This window comes from Rhineura floridana, chromosome 3 (genome assembly GCF_030035675.1).
Source record: "Rhineura floridana isolate rRhiFlo1 chromosome 3, rRhiFlo1.hap2, whole genome shotgun sequence".
NCBI classification, from domain to species: domain Eukaryota; kingdom Metazoa; phylum Chordata; class Lepidosauria; order Squamata; family Rhineuridae; genus Rhineura; species Rhineura floridana.
The window spans coordinates 55,996,383-56,012,407 of NC_084482.1; the positions used below are offsets into that span (position 1 = coordinate 55,996,383).

The 16,025-nt window shown below is 40.2% G+C and overlaps 1 protein-coding gene across 3 annotated transcripts in view; it reads left to right on the forward strand.

The window, feature by feature from the left end:
• Nucleotides 1-16,025, forward strand: part of ASPSCR1 (ASPSCR1 tether for SLC2A4, UBX domain containing) — a 120,646-nt gene that overhangs the window by 38,130 nt on the left and 66,491 nt on the right. For all 3 annotated transcript variants that reach the window (XM_061615942.1, XM_061615941.1, XM_061615940.1), the window contains exon 4: nt 5,411-5,511. In XM_061615942.1, the coding sequence (XP_061471926.1) occupies nt 5,411-5,511 (101 nt within the window). The remainder of the gene's footprint in view (nt 1-5,410; nt 5,512-16,025) is intronic.

Consider the following 16,025-nt stretch of genomic DNA (forward strand, 5'->3'; position numbering starts at 1 on the left):
TCGGCTTTCCTGAAGTTCAGTGTATGCGTATGGCTACTCTCAGCTTTTGCTTCTTTTAAAATCAAGAACTCAACTATAACACGGTCACTTTGACCCAGAGTTCCCGTGACTGCTGCTTCATCCACTGTCACCTCTATTGGTTAGAATCAAGTCAAGGATAGCTGATCCTCATGTTGCTGATAACTTTCTCCTACAGAAAGTGGAGGAAGCAACTAAAGTCAAGAATTTATTGAAAGGGCTGTGCTTGGCAGAATTTGTCTCCCAACAGACATTTGGGTAATTGAAGTCCCCCGTTACTAGTACGTCATGTCTCCTTGAAACTTGCAAATTGAAAAATTGGCAATTTGCTTTTCAAAAGTTTCACCCTCATCTTCTCTTTAATTGGGTGGTCGATAGTAGACTCCAACCACCATGTTCCTTTTATGCTTTGCCCCCTTAATTTTAATCCAGATACTGTCGGTGGCGCTTCCAAGATCATCCTCCTGTATTTAGTGTCATCATAATTTGTTTGGGGGAAGCAAATCGTGAGCCAGGTGATATGGTATATCAGACCATGGCTTGTTTGTTCTGTGATGCAGCAACAGCAGGCGCAGGAGAGGAGCACTGTGAGAATGTTTGAGCAGCTTACATCAGCATGCTTCTCATTACCATAATTAGTTTAAAACTGTGGCTTAATACGATGTGCAAACTGGGTCAATATATGATGTTTTGTTTATTGCAAGGACCAGAGTACCACACTCCACAAGAGTTTTTAAATGGCTCCACAATTGTTTAAATTAGTTTCGCCAAATTGTCTTCCTCTGCTGCTGGGATCCTGGGTCCAGTTTTGTGTATGTCGTTTGCTTATATTTCTTAGGTGCCTACTACTAAAAATAGTCTCAAGATGACTTAAATGAAAAGTACTATAGAACACATACACACATACATATATATTTCATTTATGTTCTTATCAGTGGCCTATACATGAATGAAATCAACAGTATATGTTGTATTTCCTAATGTTTGTCTCTCAAACTGGTGTATAGGGCTTGTGTAACTGTGAATAAGGTTACAGCCTAGATATATAGACTGTGCTTACATGTTGAAAACACAGAATATATATATCCTGGCAGGAGGCAAGCTATAATATTTTCTGAATCATTAATGTTAAGGAATTAATGTAATCTTTCTTGAATTTGGTTCTACAGTTTTGTTCTTTCTGGCTTTTGAAATACATGTACGTAAGGCAATGAAAGCAGATTCCTCAATGGCCAGAGGCAGCATACTGTTACAAAGAACGAACACAGCCGTTCAACCATTCATCAGTCTTGTCCTTGCATATTTGTAAACTAAATAATTGGCATGGCTCTCTGTTTGCTGGATAAAAAGATTAATATTTATATGTAGCTTGGGATTTCTGTGAAGCTTTCTTTTAATTGCCTGGATATGACTTTCGTTATATGCCTGGCTTTGAAGTTGCCAAAAAAATTGATGTTATTGGCAGAGTGGATTTCTGGGCAAGAGTTTTTTCGCCTGGCGATGTCAGCTGTCGGCACTCTTATGCAGCCATGGATAATCTGAAGGCTGGTCTTGGGCAATGAAGAAATTGGGAAAGCCATGGTGATGATGGGATGAAACTACTTTGGCCCTTGTGACTAGTGTCCGATGAGATGTTTTACTTCCTAGGGGCATACTGGGGACTCCCACCAGGTCACATCTCTTGACCATGGTACAAGAGTGACAGCAAACACACCCTGCCAATGTAAGCATTGTATAGGGTTTACTCTAAAAACTCTCGTTAAAAATTTGGAAGGGTTTTGCTGTGTCTCTCTTCTTCCCCAGAACCCTTGGAAACTTCAGTGATGAAGGCTATGTGTGGAATGAATTAGGTGGGATCATGGTGGTGATACAGTGCTCTTAGCAGCATTGCCACCTCTGGAGATTTCATTGGTGTTTTCTTAAAGAATTTGCTTGTTAAAAAGTGTGTTTTGCCCTCCCAGTTATGATGAAAGTATTAACAAAAAGATCACCAATTCTTGAATTTCTTGTTACTAAATGTTTATAGGAGTCAATTGACCACATGTGCATGGCTCTTACTGGCTCAGGCTTTTTGGCTGAAGTTGGTAGGGAAAATGGTTCTGCGATCCATGGCTTAGGAGGGAAAAGTTACATTGCTCTCCATAAAGGGCATTTTTTCTTGCTGAAACAGCTGCAAGGGCATCTGGACATCCAAATGATATATATATATATATGTGGGTGGGAGGGTGCCCATGCCTACCTACAACCAATTGTACATTTATTTAAGACATGCATTATTCCATGTCATAAAAATCCAACGGCTGAGTTGCCTCAAAATACCACAAGTTCCAGTGGGATGAAATGGAGAGTGGTCTCAAAAGGAAACCAGTTTTGTGCTGGTCAGACGTAATTGCAGGTTCTGGCAAAACATCCTCCTTGATGGCTTCTGCTAAAGGAGACTTTTGATTGACCACCCCCCCCTTTGTCTTTTTTCCCATGGTCAGACACAACCCATTTGAACGCTGGGTGCCTCCATCTGTTTTGGAGCTACCAGGACAGTTGCTATTATTAACACTTCACAAGTGAAACTCCTTGTTAAAGAAATAATTTACATGGAAAGTATTCTGCTTTAAGTGGCCTGTGAAAGGACCCCAGGATCCTGTGCAGTGGTGAGAACTGATCTAAACAGACAGTAAAATAGCTTTTCTATAGACATGGGAAAGCTAATTATTTAGTGGCTTTATACTACAACTGATATCTGCCATGCTGGTCAGAAGCAGAGCTATTTTGAATGAAAATATCTGATCACCAGTTCTGAGAAACTTGTACATGGGAGAAGATATGACTGCATATCTTCTTGTGTGTGCATACACACTTGCTGCTGCGACTACTTTTGATTTGAAATTATTTGTAGTAGATGTACAACACCAGAAGAACTCTTAAATCTTCACAATCCTTAATGAAAATAACCCACATCTTTTAATAGTTGAATTTTTAGCTACCTTAAGAAACTCTATGTCTTTTTATTTCATCTTGTTTTCTGGGGAGTGGAGATAATTGCATATATAAAGAAAATTGTAAGAACGGTTGCCTATGGGAAGCCTGCAAGCTTGACCTGACTACAAGAGCACTTTCTCCTCCTGTGGTTTCCAGCAACTGGTATTCAGAAGCATACCCCCTCTGGCTATGGAGGCAGAGCATTATTGGTCATCTGAAATATGTCATATAGTCCAACCACAGCATGTACATCAGCGTTGCCCTCAACAATGAAACTGATAGTCAAGTAAAATCCCAACTTCATAAAACCTTCCATTCAGCGAGTACAATTATTTTCAAGACCAGTAAGGATGTTGTTGAATGTGTATGGAAGAAGATAAGAAATTGTGAACAGGCTGTATGTGACTTGGGTAGCTGAAATTAGGAACTAAAGCTGTTAACAGGACTGGGACTAATGGGCAAAGCAGGGGTCAAGAATAGGAAATGAGGAGATGTAGGACACAAAGAAGCAGGCCTGGAGTTTAAGGATAGGATATTAGGGTACAGAAGATAAAGGGTCACATTCCAGGCTTTAGAAATGATCTTAAGATGTGTTAAGACACCCCCCCCAACATGATGCCCTCCAGGTGTGTCATCCACCCCAACTACGATGGCCAGTGATCGGGGATGATAGGAGTTGCAATACAAAACACCTGGAGGGCATCAGGTTGGGAAATGCTGGTAAGGTGTGGGATCAGATGAGAAAGATGTGGCAGGAGGGCTCCTAGGGGCTTGGTCTCAAAATTATAACTACCAAAAAGTTTCAAGCTGGCTATATTAGGAGGATCCCCAGGATTAATTCAAGGAAGGATATCTAGAAAGACTTGAAATCCACTCAAGAAATGAAATGATGACGTTTATCATGGGAACCAACCAAAATCAGGAGAACAACTTAAATGGCACTTAGCTGGATGCCGTCATACTTGGTACTGCATTTCATCTCAGTGTCAGGGGTGATTAATCAGGCAACACACCCACATTCTGATATAGAAAATTTAATAGATGATAAGGGCTTGCTGTCTGTCACATATGAAAAATTGATTAGTGAAACATATGGTGCATATGATAGCTTGAAATCAATATAGGAACAGCACTTTCCGGCTATGATAGATGATGTGAAATGGAATAGCATATAGTCTAAACATCCATTTAAGTCAGGATAGGCTACAATTTGAATAAACACATTAAAAATCACTCATCACTGATATATCACTCCATCCAAGTTAAAAAGGATTAACCCTCAAATATTTCCTTTTCGCTGGAGAAATTGTGGAGAAATGTGTGGAGAAATTAAATGGGATTCTTTCTATCATATGTGGTAGACATGTAAGGAAATATCTCATTTTGGTCATTAGTCTTTATTGAAATTAACAAAATTACAAGTCAGTTGTTGCAACCTAACCCACAGTTAGCATTGCTGACAATATTTGCGACAATGCAACAAATGTGATGTTCTAAGACCTTGTTATAATGTTGATTACAGTAACTAGATTAGTAATAGCTAAACTTTGGAAATAATCACATATGCACTTGCTAAACCTTTTGTATCAAGAAGTGTGGCAAACGACTTTGCTGGAACAACTCACATGTAGGCTGAACGCATTGAGAAAAGGAGCAGTGGCCATTTTTGTGCAGTTTGGTATAAATTTATTGAATATGTGTCATCAGATGAAAACGTGTGTCATCCACCATTAACACATGGCACCCTATGGAGAACAGTACTTGTTTAATGGACGTCCAAATGGATAATTCCAGACTTGGACTTGATCAACTTGGATATGATATTGAACCTTCATGTTTATGAGCATTTGTCTTTCTCCTTCTGTGTTGTTTATTATTGGTTTAAAGTTTATGTATGTTTATACAATTTAATAAACATATTGCAAAAAAGAAATGAAATGTCTGTGATCAGATCAGGAACATGAAACCGAAAGCCATCAGGATATGTGTTCCCCCATTTAGGAGAAGGTTGCTCAACAGAAAGTGTCCCAATTTAAGTAATCTAGCTCTTGTTTTCTTACAGACTATTAATAAGTGACCATGGAATAATGATTTTCTTTCTACATTTTTGTTGAACATGTAGCTCTGTTCTAAGCCTTGCATGCTTATATCTTTGTCTCTTGAGAGACAGTAATGGAACTGAAACTTGATCCACATTGTCAGTTTGTTTGTTTTTTGGAGGGTCACTGTAAATGTTAATTTGTACTGGTGTGAAGCGTTAGTCAAAACCCAGGAGGTAAGGATACTGTTTGCCAGATGTAACCCTGGTGGTTGATGTGCCAGATGTGACCTTAAGCAACTTGCCAAGTGTTGTTCTAGCAATAGTTATTTGCGACATATATGCTCCTGTTCTAATTCACTGGGTTCCGCTTCCTAGGTGCGGATAGCGCTGCAGCTGGATGATGGCTGTAGGCTCCAAGACACCTTTTGCTCCAATCAGACCTTGTGGGATATTCTTCACCATTTTGCACAAACCAGGTGAGTGCAAAAAGGAAGCAGTGACAGTAGAATATATCAGAAAGCTGAAGACATAAAACATAGACAATTAGGATGCTATTGAATGAATAGATGCTGTGCTGCTACTCCAGTAATGAGTACTTTCAGATTTATGTGTGTATTTATGTGTGGGGTCCTGCTGGGTGGAAGGGCGGGATCTAAATCAAATAATAAATAAATAAAATATTTGATCCTGCTGTTGTCATTCTCTATACTTCTTTGGTTATTGAACAGATTTGTACTAATGGCAGCTACTTTGGACAGGACTAGGGCTGATTTCACGCTGCATTTAATTTTGTTATTCTGACGATTTCTTACCTGGTAATTTGTGCATTTTATTTCATCTTCCACATGATGTAAAAGCGATCTAGTAATCTAGTGGAATGTAGTGGAAGTTTAGCACTCATTTCCGCGATAAAGGATTCCAGAAAGAATCCGTTTGCAAGCTTGGGAACTCAGAAAATTGTGGGAGTTTTGTGCTAACCTGGCATACGCTGGGGAGTAAAGAAACACCGGGGACGGAACTGGCAAAACCACCCCATACGTACTGTCTGCCTAGTAAACGTCGCAAGACGTCACCCTAAGAGTCGGAAACGACTCGCACTATAAGTGCGGGGACACCTGTACATTTACCTTTTGTGCTAACTGCAGCTGCTCACATGATAGGCATTCTGGTATGAAATGTATTTGCACCCTTTAGGTGTGTGTCAAATTTTTATTTTTTTTTCCTGACAAAAATTGTACTGGTATTCCAGCATAGGCACGGTTAGCAGCTTCCTCTTACTCCTTTTTCCACATGCACCTCTGTGTCCAGACACCCTACAAAAATAATGTCAGATGCCAAAGGGAGAGAGGTCTTTCCACAGAGCCACGTTCTAGAGCTTTGAGGGCAACAACATTTCTCAATGAGAGCTATAATCCTGGCTCACCTTTGCATCTGCCTAACCAGGGCATGTTCCCCAACAGAAAGAATAAAATTTCTCTGTTTCTGCCTCTGCCTCCTCAGGTGGATTAATATGTTTTGGACTGTTTTAAAAACAACATTCAAAGCCTGAAGATAGAGCTGCATGAGGTTTAATAAAACTATAAACTCCATTATTATTTTTAGAAGCTCAGCCGGCTGAGGAACTATTGATATATCAGTATATATCAGCAGAAATGGAAAAAAAAAAAAGCCCACACTAACCTGCATAGTGAATTATGGGGGAACTACAGTGCACATGCTTATAGGGTAAGGAACAAAACCAAGATGTTAGTTGCAGCAGCGTGAAAGACATTTGTGTGAAATGCTGGTATATCGGCCGAAAAAGCCACAATTCCTTAACACAACAGATCCTGCAGTGTGGAAGGAATTTTTTTAATTGCGACAGAAGCACTACCATTTTTATCCGCAAAACTGATGCAATAAGCACCATGTGTGAAAGCAGCATAGATTGTACTGCAAATGTGAACACCCTGCAGTATGTTCTTAGAATGATGATTCTTTCAGGGTCAAACTGCTGTTCCCTTTAAAGAAGCTAGAAGGTATCACTGTGTCAGTCTGCCGCCTGTACCAAGGTGATATGTGGTGCTGTAAAACAATTAGCCGGCAGCTGCTTGCAGGGGCTTGGATGTAAAGCAGATAAACAAGGGAGAAGGTCAAGCGATCTCAGTGAACGTACCAGGTCATTTTCCAAAAGTCAAAGTCAGTGAACAAAGCAAGGTCCGATATTCTGACAAAGGCGATCCGGATTGCAAAGGACAGCTGGCGAGAGCCTGATGCTGGCATCTTGACATTGCTTCCAGCAAAGGGCAACTGGTGTCTCACTACCTTTTAAGCTCCCCTGTCTGGTTCAGGCGCTAGCAGTCAGCCCTCCGACTCCCAGGAGCTTGTATCCTTAAACGGCCAGAACGCCTGCATTGCTCTGCTACTCGTAGGTGTCTTTGCTCTGCAAGGAGTGGAGGGGCCTCCTGTTCACTCCCTGAATCTGGCTGGGTGGGTCCCAGCTGTATCCTGACCATCTTCCAGTGGTGAGGGGTCTGGAGTCGCTTCTTGGGTGGGTCTGCTTGTTCCCTCCCCTGAATCTGCTGTGCCAATCCCCTGCTCCTCATCCTCCTCTGAGGACTCATCTGATGGTGGCATAACACACTGCCTGAAACCAGTGCTTCAGCAGTAGAAGCAGATGATAGCCCAATGTGCGGCTTTCATGTATTGCTCAGCTGCATTCTGCATTTGAAGAAGTGGTGCTGACATAGGGTGCTTGTACTTGTCAACTACACCATATAAAGACTTCTCCTCCTCCTCCTTGTCTCTTTTAACCAGCAGCAAAAAGAGGGGAAGATGCACCATTGGGTCCAAACTACACATTGCACTTAAATGCACGTAACTACAGCTCGACAGCCTTTGTGTGTTTCAAATGTTATTGTCGGAGGATTCAGCTGATGGTAGAGAAGTGATGGGGGGGAACAATTAATGCTTTCCTAACTTGATAGTTCTCGGCTGCAAATCACCCCCTCCCTGCCCTTGTTGTTTAAAATGTAGCCCCCTTCATGCATTCAAATCCATGTGAGGACTCAAATTAGGTAGGGTGTGTGTGTAAGTGCATGTGTCGGCACTGACTACCTCTAATGCTCCTTTGGATTCCACTTCTGCCCCTCCTCTCCCAACTTTCATGCATTCAGTGCAAAGCTCTATGGGGAGGTTCTATCTGTGTTCAACTGTATAACATTAGGATTTTCCTGCAGACTTTGCATTGAACATGTGAAGGTTGGGAGAGAAGGGGCTGGTGCTGATGTGTGTGTGTTCACACCCTCTACCCAGTTTAAGTCCTCACATGCTCTTTTGAACACCTGAAAAAGACTTATGTCTGTGTCTAAACATACCTTTTAAATCTCATTGGAGGCTGGGACTGATGGAAAGGGATTTGGAGTAGGGAAATAGTAGGCAGGAAAAGAAGTGCCCCGTTTCACAGGGGTCCCTCTTTGCAATCAACTTATTATGCAGTTAATGTGCATTTTTGTTTCTCAGTGATTGTGTGTTTGCACGTCTGTGCAGATCTCCCTCAGTGTTACATTTCTTTCAAGGGAAATATTTGAACTGTCACTTGAAGACACAATATTTTTGATCTAGGATAATGTGGGCTTTCCACCAGGAGAGTACATTTGCTGCTATTTTTGTTGCTCTGTGAAATGTGGTTACACAAATGTCATAAGCTATTGTGTGGTGTGACTGGTGAGAGGAACACAACACTTCCTCCCCTCCATACAGTTTTATTTTTCAGTCTTCAGTGGTTGTATGCTCCCCCTCTTCTTTTAAATAAAAGTTTCATTTATATTCAAAAGAAATAATAATAAAGTAACAACATAGTTAACAAAAAAGTGAAGGGAAAATACATTCAACCCCTGAGGTTCTTGAGTGCATTTCATAAGTTCAGTAGCAGTATCATCACATTGCTTGTGGTTACAGCAATGATTTGTAAATGGTACATATTCTCTATTTGTCAGGCATCACATTTTCCCTTTTCTTAAAAAGGGGTTATGTTGCATACAATCTCATATGTGCAGATGGCATTGAAAAGGGATGTGCAAGAGAATTATGCTGAGGTTAGAATTTGGTTGGCCGTGCTTTGACTGCCGGAAAGGTTCCAAGCATGCTGGCAGCTCATTGTTGACTGAATGGGCTTTTTCAAATCTTTGGTGAGGTGTAGTTTTAGTAGAGAAGGGCGTTCTTGTTGTTGCTTTGTTCTACCTTGGAAGCAGTCTATGCTTCCAATATAATTCCGATAAATATGTTTTATTTTGAAGATGTTTTTATTGTTTTATCACTTGTTGTTTGCCACCCTGGTAGAGATGTGAAGGCCCAGAAAAGTTTGAAGAAATAAACCTGTTTTCCCCCCATTAACCCTGTTTTTTCTGTCCCCCCCTTTAAACAAAAAGAGAAAAGGCTTCAGAAAAAAATGGAATAAAACCTCACCCTCCCCAGGAGTTCTTGCATCCCCCCCCCCAGCTTTCACATCTCTATGCTCTGGGCTCCTTTTGGGCAGTATATAAAGGAGAGAAAGAAAGAATGGTATTCAGTGCTAGTTCTACTCAGAGTAGACCCATTAAAGTTACTAGACATGACTAACTTAAGTTGATTAATTTCAATGGGTCTTCTCTGAGTAGGATTTGGTTGCATATAGCCCAACATCTGTTTATTAGAAAGCTTCTGTGATGGCTCGCCTCCCTCTTGCTGCAGCCCACATTTGGTGCTTCCTTCTGTCTGAAGTGGATTCAAGAACAATAGTACTTAGTACTCTTTTTTAAAAACAAAATGTCAAATTAATACTCTGTACTCCAAGACAGTTCTGTTACTTTGTACTTTTTTGTGGCTTAGAAGGCTGAGCTTCATAAATCATAGGCAGTTGCTACAAATTCTGTCAGAGAGCCTTTAACTCTGCCTTGCTCCCCACCCTCCGCTTGCTTATATATACATGCTTGCTAGACCATGTCTGCTAAGCACTTGGGAAGGGGCTGTCAACTTAGTAAAATTTCTGTCATCTCCTCTTCTTGAATTCTTGCTCCGGGTCCTCTCTGTAATCAAATGGGACCTCTTGACTCTTGTTTTATTTAAAGGTCTTTCTCCATAGCCCACGTGCAGCATTGTAGGATTGTGTAATTGGCAGTTACTTCCTTCAGGCTCAGAAACTATTCCAATAATCATCTAAAGGAGTCATTGACCTACTGTCATACTAGGACTTCTAAAGCTGAAATGATAGAACTACCAGAAAAAGGGGTGGGTGGGCCAGCTTGGACTCTGGTATGAATAACAACAAGCAGATGAGTCTTAGTTCTTTGCCAGCCAGTGGATTTGCAATGTCTGTATTCCCCGCCTATCCTGACACATTGCACACATTAACCTAACAAGAAATACTGTTTATGTCTGCCTTCATCATTGTGTGACTGCTACAAAGAACTCTTACTATCAGGCATTTACAAAAGATGTCCCTGTTATCTCCTTGCCCATGTATTGGCTTCCATCTTATGGTTGTATTATACACAATACGCACAGCACTCTATAGAGACTCCCAACTGGGGATTGCCTCTTTGTGCCACCTTGGCAGTTTTCTGTAACTCAGCCCCTACTGCCTGAATTATTGTTCTGTGTATTGCCATACCCAAATTTCCTATAGTAACTTTTCTTGGGCATTACTTTGCTGATTCTTATCAGGAGCTCACCCGAACATGTGGATGTTCAAAGCGTTGATGGGGGCAATGCAAACCCTGCTCCCAATGGCCTTGCACACATTGCATCTCCACTCCTCAGCAGGGCTGTGGAGTCGGAGTCAGGAGCAATTTTGGGTGGAGTCAGAGTCGGTAGAAATGTACCGACTCCGACTCCTTCATAAATGGCAAATGTATATTAACTAGTAATAACAAATTTACTGTAGTAAAATGGTAGCACAAGGCATTTCATCACCACCACGTGAATCCAGAGCTTGGAAAAGTTACTTTTTTAAACTGCAACTCTCATCAGCCCCAGGGATTGGGCTCGTGGGAGTTGTAGTTCAAAAAAGTAACTTTTCCAAGCTCTGGATTCACGTGGTGGTGATGAAATGCCTTGTGCTACCATTTTACTACAGTAAATTTGTTATTACTAGTTAATATACATTTGCCATTTATGAAGGAGTCGGAGTCGGAGTCAGACAGTAGAAAAATAGAGGAGTCGGAGTCAAAGGTCTGGCGTACCGACTCCACAGCCCTGCTCCTCAGTCCCCATGTTGCTTGGAAAAGGTCTACAGGGAGCTTCTACTTTTGTTGCTTGCATGAAGTCTACCCATGTTCAACCAGAGACTCTGTTTTATAAGAGAGTTCTACTTGTGTTCAAGCAAACATGAGTAAAAGCCCCCTGCAGACCTTCCCCACTCACTACAGGGAAGGTTGGCAATACCATGGTACACACAGGGATGTTGGAGGCGGAGCTTATGTGTGTGTCTTTTGTCTCTCGTCTGTAGATGCAGTGTTTGCATGTTCAAGCAAATGCCAGAATATGCCTATACTGTTTGATTTACATTATCCTGTTAGTGAGATACTGCTTTAAATCCCATTCTCTTACTGAGAATGGCTTTAGTACTGTAGTATACTCTTTCACTTTTATAAACTGCAGACTTTGGGGCTCTATTATTATGGCTAGCATTTCCCCCCTCATTTCCCCTCCACCTATTGTTTTGGTTGACATCCAGCCTCAAGAAGAGTTCTGGAAAACTCGAAAGCATGCTCACTATTTTGTGACTTTTGAGTTGGTCCTAATAAAAGTATTGCCCTACAGTGGCTTTTGGATTTATTTCTGATGGACCAACATGACTGCCTGTGTATTTCTTCTTTTTCATTGGAATCTTTTGTTGTGAAAATAGGGACAGGCCAAATGTGTACATTCTATTTTAACAGCAGAAGGTGTGCAGTATGGTTGTGTTTATTACAATGGGAAAGAGCATAATTTGTGTGCTCCTCCTAAAACGTTATAATCCAACCTGACAGTCTGTGGTTAATCTCAACCATGACTTGTTTCAACAAACCATAATTAAAATTAACTACAGTTTATGATTTGGATGTAACAATGGTTAAATATTAGTTAATTGATGTTGGAAGCGAAAGCTTCCAAGCTTCTCTTCATGGCCACACTGGAGGGAGGAAGAAGAGAGTGCAGTATGTGAGACCAGAATCAGGCTAGGCCTGCCCCTGTCATGATAAACCATGGTTTATTGTGACATCCAAATGCAGCCAGTGTATCTTGGCAGGGAGAATTTGATATGGAGTGATTTGCCACAATTATACAATCTTTAAGTCAGCATATCATATGCTTTTAATACAGGAGGCATATTTTTATTTTTTTAATTAAAATAGGAAACACACTTGGCTTTCAGGGGCAGTTTACTGTGTGAAAGAATTAGCCACACTTGGAGTTCATGAGTTGTTGATCTGGGTGTTCTTTCTGAAAACAACAGATGACATCCTTTCAGTTCAGGTAATTCTGCTATGTCTCTGCATCAGGAATGATTGAATGATCTTATTGCACCTGGTGCAAAGACAAGCAAAACAAACCACCTCCAACAGAGGCTGACTGGAAGGAGGTGAGGCTGGAGCATGAATTTTACAAGAGATGCAGCAGGTAGCCAATTCTTTGGGTGGACATGTTGGGCTCACAAGAGCCTTTAATTAGTTGACTTGTAACTAGCTACTAGTTTGGATTCCTGCATTGAACAGGGGGTTGGACTCGATGGCCCTGTAGGCCCCTTTCAACTCTACTATTCTATGGTTCTTGTGCAACACATCAGTGTGCCTCAGCACAGGGCATGGGAGTTACTGCTCTACACACTGAACATAGGATGCTTTCCTAGATTGAATTAGACCATTGCATAGACCATCTACATTCTTCTTCTCTTACCAAACGGATGACAATCTAGCATTCATCCTCAGTAGTTTATATGCTAATGAAAGTAGCTTTTTTGTAAAGCTGAGATAAAATTTTACCTTTACCAGAAAGCTTTTCATCTCATCTTTTCATGTGACTTTTATAGCACATCATACCTGTCTTCCCAGAGACTTTTGTCTATCAGGTCTTGATGCTAGAAACTATTTCATGTAATGTTTTGAAATGTTTCCTTCCAGATTTCTGTGATGTATATGAAATTCATTAGCTTGTCAGTTCAAGACAAGAAGGGGTTGCTTCATTTGAGAGATGTCCTTCTGCCCTTGGTTTTTGGCATACTGTTATTTCATGAGCTACTTTTATTTTGAAGAGTTTTCTTAATAGAAAATCCTCCTTCAGTATAGATGATTGGGTTACATTATTTTTGGGGTGCCTACCAGTTTTTATATTTGTAGCTTTAAATTCTATTCTGCATTGATGCCAGAGCATCTTCTCAATTCTTGGGAAGGCTCTAAGGCTGTATTTCAAAAAGGTGCAAGATCAATTTTTTACCAAACTCAATGACACGGGGTGTTTTCCGGTCTCTTGGCATGAAGCAATTGTTATTTTTAAAAAGGGGGACAGAGAAGATCCATCTAACTATCGCCCAATTAGTCTCCTTTCTGTAATTGCTAAATTATACGCAACCTATTTGAAAGAAAAGTTACTGAGATGGATGGAGGAGCAAAATATTCTCGGCAAAGAACAAGCAGGATTCAGAAAAGGTGCATCAACTCTGGATCACTGTCTGATCCTACAACATCTTGCACACAAGTATAGCAAACAGAAGGGAAATGGCCTATATGTCGCCTTTATCGATTTAAAGGCGGCATTTGACTCAATCCCTCGAGATATCCTGTGGTCAAAGCTTTCCAAAACCACAATCGATAAAAGACTCCTGTTCTTAATTTATCAATTGCACCAACAGACTACCTTGCGCATACGATGTGGTAAAGAGGGCAGGTTGACAAACTCTATCCCCACAACTGCAGGGGTGAGGCAGGGTTGCATACTTGCTCCATTACTTTTTAATCTTTTCTTAAACGATTTAAATGAAAGATGCCTCTCCCATGATTTTCATACACCTAAGATTGCAGATGTGAGATGCCCCTTACTATTCTATGCCGATGATGCAGCAATTCTCTCATTATCGAAGGTGGGATTAAAACATACAATAAGGGCTTTTATGTCCTATTGTACAGAAAATCATTTAACCATCAACTTTGACAAAACCAAGATTTTGGTGTTCTCTAAAATAATAAGTTCCCCAACCTGGAGAGTGAATGGCCATTCTATAGAACAAGTTACTCATTACAACTATCTAGGTCTAAATTTCCATTCTTCATTGAATTGGTCATTCCATATCAAAACAACGATCAGACGAATAAAAATAGCCTTGAATAATCTGATTCGTTTCTTTTATTACAAAGGGGGACAATTTATCCCGGCGATTATACAAATATTTAAACATAAAATTGTCCCTCAATTATTATACGGAGCTCCAATCTGGATACACTCCTTGAAATACTCAGCAGAAATATTTGAATCTATTCTTTCCTCCTTTTTACGACGATTGATAGGGGTCCCTAGATGTGCGCCTTCGGCGGCGCTAAGACTAGAATGTGGATTTTTAGCTTTGGAAACCCAAGCTTGGCTTGCTTCTGTAAATTATTGGATAAAAATCTCTACTGTCACTACTTTGGGTTACATTTCCTTATTATGGATGGATAATTGGCCATCTCAATGGAATCAAAAATTGGAATTGAAATTACAACAAATTGGCCTTGCAAAAGAATACTTAATATCTCAATCTCCAGAGGATGCCTTGGCGGCAATACGTACACGAATCAAGGATATAGATTTCCAAACAGCAATTTCTCAAGCGTCTAAAAGATGTTCACCACTTCATTTAAAATTAAACTTTGCTCCTGGAAAAATTAGTGAGTACTTAGACCAGCTCTTAATCCCTAAGTTTCGTGTAATGTTCTCCAAAGCGAGATTTAATACTTTACACTCAGCAGTTTTAGAAGGAAGATTTAAGGGGATTCCATACGAGCAACGTATTTGTCCATGTGGTATTGATATTGAAACCCCTTCGCATACCCTTCTCTCCTGCTCCCTGTTCTCTCAGATTCGTGCTAAGTACCTTAAAGAGATTTTAAGAAAAATTTCACATAAGTCTCCTGAAGCTTCTACTGTGTACTTACTATCTGGATCTGACAAACAAACTACTATACAAGTAGCCAAGTTTATATATGTAGCGCAGCAAACACGAATTTCAATAGGGTGTGTATAATTTACCCAAATTAGATGTATATAACACATATTTTAGGGGCTAAGACAGTAATAACCTTTGTATATTTGTACTTATGCAACCCATACTATATGACTCAGCCGTGTAACCTAATCGGTTATTGTAAGCCTACTTTTCTATACTTCTTGTAAACCCTGAAGAGTTTTAATTTTAGTTTTATTGATATTTTATATGTTATTTTAAATGTATTCGACATTGCCTTTCTGTAACTAATTTTGATTTGGATGAACGGGTCTTTGACCGTAAATAAAGGATTGAAAAAGGTGCAAGATTTAATCAGTTTAGTATTTGTATTACTTTGTTTTTTCAAATCTAATTTTGCTGACTTCTGATAATACAGCAGAATACAAGTTTACTCTGTTTATGAGGTGTTGCATATTGTTGCTGTCTTGTGTACTTTCTGGATGCCCCTTGTTTGTTTGATTTATATCCCGCTCTTCCTCCCAGCAGGAGCCCAGGGCAGCAAACAAACTAAAAAGACATTAAATCTTCATAAAAATAGACTTAAAAATACAGTAAAACAAAACATCTTTTTAAAAAGCTTCCAAGACACCTTAAAAAAGAAGAAGCTAAAAACATGTTTTTTTTTTTAAAAAGGGTTAAAAACATATTAAAAAGCAATTCCAACACAGAAGCAGACTGGGATAAGGTCTCAACTTAAAAGGCTTGCTGAAAGAGGACGGTCTTCAATAGGCGCCGAAAAGATAACAGAGATGGTGCCTGTCTAATATTTAAGGGGAGGGAATTCCACAGGGT